The sequence below is a fragment of the Seriola lalandi genome, unplaced genomic scaffold (assembly GCF_002814215.2).
Source record: "Seriola lalandi dorsalis isolate HSWRI2012SDOR001 ecotype SW California unplaced genomic scaffold, Sedor1 jcf7180002054907, whole genome shotgun sequence".
Taxonomy (NCBI): Eukaryota; Metazoa; Chordata; class Actinopteri; order Carangiformes; family Carangidae; genus Seriola; species Seriola lalandi.
The window spans coordinates 1799718-1803495 of NW_019525459.1; the positions used below are offsets into that span (position 1 = coordinate 1799718).

The 3778-nt window shown below is 39.1% G+C and overlaps 1 protein-coding gene across 1 annotated transcript in view; it reads left to right on the forward strand.

The window, feature by feature from the left end:
* Positions 1–2745: 2745 nt before the first annotated feature.
* slc18a2 (solute carrier family 18 member 2) overlaps positions 2746–3778 on the forward strand; it is a 41948-nt gene continuing 40915 nt past the window's right edge. Inside the window, exons 1-2 of the mRNA XM_023430555.2 lie at positions 2746–2819; positions 2935–3117. Coding sequence (XP_023286323.1) covers positions 2985–3117 — 133 coding nt within the window. The 5' untranslated portion in view covers positions 2746–2819; positions 2935–2984. The remainder of the gene's footprint in view (positions 2820–2934; positions 3118–3778) is intronic.

Below are 3778 nucleotides of genomic sequence, written 5' to 3' on the forward strand. Positions count from 1 at the left end.
TCCTGAAAAAGAAGTTGATGACATCTCAGCTAGTTTCCACTGTTCTCAAAGGTTAACCCTTATAAAATTTCATAATAAAAATCAAAAAATAAAATATTTTTTGACGCACATGAAAATTCCATCAAATTTTCTATTCTGGTACAAGATATGGATAAACCCTTTTCCACACAAGGGAGTCTTGGGTGACGCAGAATCATATGACTGACACATGCACAGGATATGATGTCATTGACAGACAACAAATGAAATAGAGTGTCGAGCATGATTAAAGTCACAGATTTCTCTGGTTTGAGAATTGATGGAAACATTGTTTTTAGACATCTTAATGTGGAAAAGTTACAGATTATAAGTTTAAAGTTATAGCAAGAGTTGAGCTTCTGTGTCTCTGTGTCTCTGCTAGTAGGTCCACATTCTGACGTCCTCCTCCATGTCTGATCACTGTTTCATCTTGTAAATTGTTCTGTTTGTTGCTGCTGCAGCATCAGCCTCAAACTCCATTCTCACAGGAACAACAAGTAGATCAGTTTCATGAGGGATCTGACTATTTATGTTATATTGTGGGTGTGTTGTGGGCAGAGCATGTGGCTCATCAAAGTGCACACATTTTCAAGTTGATTGTGATTCATAAAGGGAGATTTCATGGGGGCATTGTGAACAACATTTTTGGCTTTTGTGCACACATACATGTTCAGTCTGGATCCTAGGCTGTTTACTATATGAGGCCCCCAGTAAGTGAGAGCCCTGTTGTAGTAGTGTTCACAGAGCACAAGATGGTGCTGCTGTAAAAGCATGAGGAAGTGAGAGCGGCGACTCGCAGCTGCTGCCAGACTGTATCGACCTCAGATTTACATCTGCTTCACAGGCAGAGGGATCTGCTGCTGTTTGAAGCTTTCAGGGGGAAATTTAAGTAAAACATCGTTATTGAAGAAAAACCATGAAAGCAAGCACATATAATTAGATAAAAAAAATTCCTTTATGACACCAGAATCATGAAGCTGGAATAATCTACTGCAATCTTTCTCCTGAATATTATTATGACCTTTTCCATGTGATTTAGCTAATGTTCAAATCCCAATAAATTCAGCCCGAAACTGGTCTCCTTCAGATCTATCCATGACCCGAATCCAAACAAAAAGAGTAAGGAAACACTTGATTGCTACTTGACTTGATCATCTCTTAATCTGTGCCAACTACTTTTGGTTTCCATTACATCAGTTCAGTCGTATGCCTTCATTTTCTTTTCCTTTGCCGTCTTTGGGAGAAGACCACTCTGATACCTTAAAGCTGCACTGTTGGTGCAGTGGATCGAATAACATCCTGTGATGTGTTGAAGTGACAAACCCACAGAAACTCTGCAATTTCACTCCATGTTATAACCTGTTTGAAGTCAGTGTTTTTTACTCCCCACCCTCATCATCCTCAGTGTCAGCCTGTTCAGCAGGCCACATGTACGAACAACACCTGAATTCACTGAACTGAATCACTGTCATCAAACACATTAGGAGTTTTTACTTGTGGATCTCTCATCCGTGGTGTCCATACAGCACATCGCTACCAGAAACAATCCTGTTCCAACTCGTCAGTACATGGCTGATGTACAGGCCTAGCTTTAGAACAGTGTAAACCAGACCTGCTACTGAACTGAAGACAGTCCTCTGCTGTCATCAAAGATGAGGTCCTCTCCCTCATGTAGGAGCAGGAGGTGATGTGTTTGATGCAGTTGATTAGTTTAGAAAAAATGACAAAAAAATCTCTGAACTACACAGAAATAAAAATCTAATTAGCAAAGTGATAATAATAATTTCCATCTTGAGTGTTGATGCCTCATCAGACACAGGATGTGTTTGTCAGTCTGATATTATATATAATGATATTTACTGTAAATGCATCAACTCTGTTTAAAAGTGATTTCATTCTAACTTTTGGACAAACTATCAATAATGACGTCACTCACACCATTTACAGCACTACTGCTTCGTCTCCCTCATCACTGATGCAGCTCCCTGTAGCTCTGAGACAAAGAGACACTTATCCAGTCTCTGGACACAGGAAAGGGGCATTCACAATATAAAATACTGGAGATAATGGATGATATTAATATCAACTGTTGATAGTTTCTATATGTTACTATATATTACTATGCCCCAGTAAATCCTGATGGTTCTGTGTACCAGACTGGTATACAGTCAGTGAACTCTGCAGCAGGAATGATGTTCAGCTGTGAAATACATACAATAATCTATATTCAACCTCTGCCATTACTTTTACTTTTAAACCTGTCATTGTTATGCAGTTATTGATTGGGTTTTAACTATTTTCTTGCAGGTTTTCAGTGTTTCAATTCAGCTACATTTTTATGAAAGATTATGAATAACTGATGTGTTGAACTGTTTTGTCTTTTATGTTATTTATTATCCTAGGTATCTGTCGTTATGTCAATAAGCAAAGAAACAGGAATTTGTAAGACATTTCTCTAATGAACCCTGGCAGGAGGTAAATCATGAATGAATACCCGTGACAGCAGATTTATTTTGAGGTGGTCATCTCCAGTAAAGTCGGTGATCTATGAAATATTAATTGAGGTCAGTATTTTTCTTCATATCATCATTAAAGGCCAATTTTGATCCTGTTTACTACCTCAGGTCTACTGGTGCAACACTGATGATGTTCTCTAATCCACTGGTTCTGGTTTGACTGTTTGAAGGCAGGTCTGACAGGGAGCCAGGCTGAATGACGTCAGCAGTGGGTCCAGTCAGTAGAAACACACAGCATCTCCTCCTCCCATCTCTGCTGCTGCTGTTGAACCCTGTGCGTCCAAGGTAAGGTTTCCCAACCGCAGCGGCCGCAGTGTGAACAGTTAGTGGATCGTTTCTCACTCAGACAGGGAGATTTTTAAAAGTTACTGATCCGTTGATGCCACCTCTCCCTCTGCAGGAGCACATCCGCCCGCTGTCGCCCCTGTTGCTGTGATCGGGACTAACATCATGGGAAGGTTAGACGAGCTTCGGCAGTTTAATTTGATCAAATGGCTCAGAGAGGAGCGACAGTCGAGGAAACTGATTCTCTTCATCGTTTTCGTCGCTCTGCTGCTGGACAACATGTTGCTGACTGTAGTCGGTAGGTGCACTACTGCTTCTCTCACCTCTGTTTGTTTTGTTTTGTATTGTTTTGTTTTGTTTTGTTTTGTTTTGTTGTTGTGTTTTATTTTGTTGTGTTTTGTTTTGTTTTGTTTTGTTTTGTTTTGTTTTGTTTTGTTTTGTTTTGTTTTGTTTTGTTTTGTTTTGTTTGACGCTTGTTGTCTGATGCTCAGTGGGCGGTTGGAGCTCGCCCCGGGTCAATGATTAGTAACAACCTTGAAGTCAACTGACAAGATCAACACTAATATCAGAGTTTCTGCTAAACTGCGCTACAAAGTCTAGATGAAGAAACACAGATTTTTCACTTTTTCATTTATTGCATTTACTTTTAAAATCCCATAATCTCTGCTTCACATCTGCTCTGCCTTACAATGACTATCATACTACCACATCTGGTTTTAGCTCCTTATTAAAATAATATAAGGGTACCTCTTTACAATAAGACTATCCTTATAAAGGATTTATGGTTTATAAATAGTTTATTAATTAGCTTTTTAACACTTTATAAATCATTTATACGCTGTTGTAACACATTAGATAAAAAGGGCAACAGTGACCTGTTGCTTGCCAAATAGTGAGCCCACACGTTTCTGTACTGTTAAGCCTCATATCTCATTAGTTACTGAGCTTCTTTTGTTTTC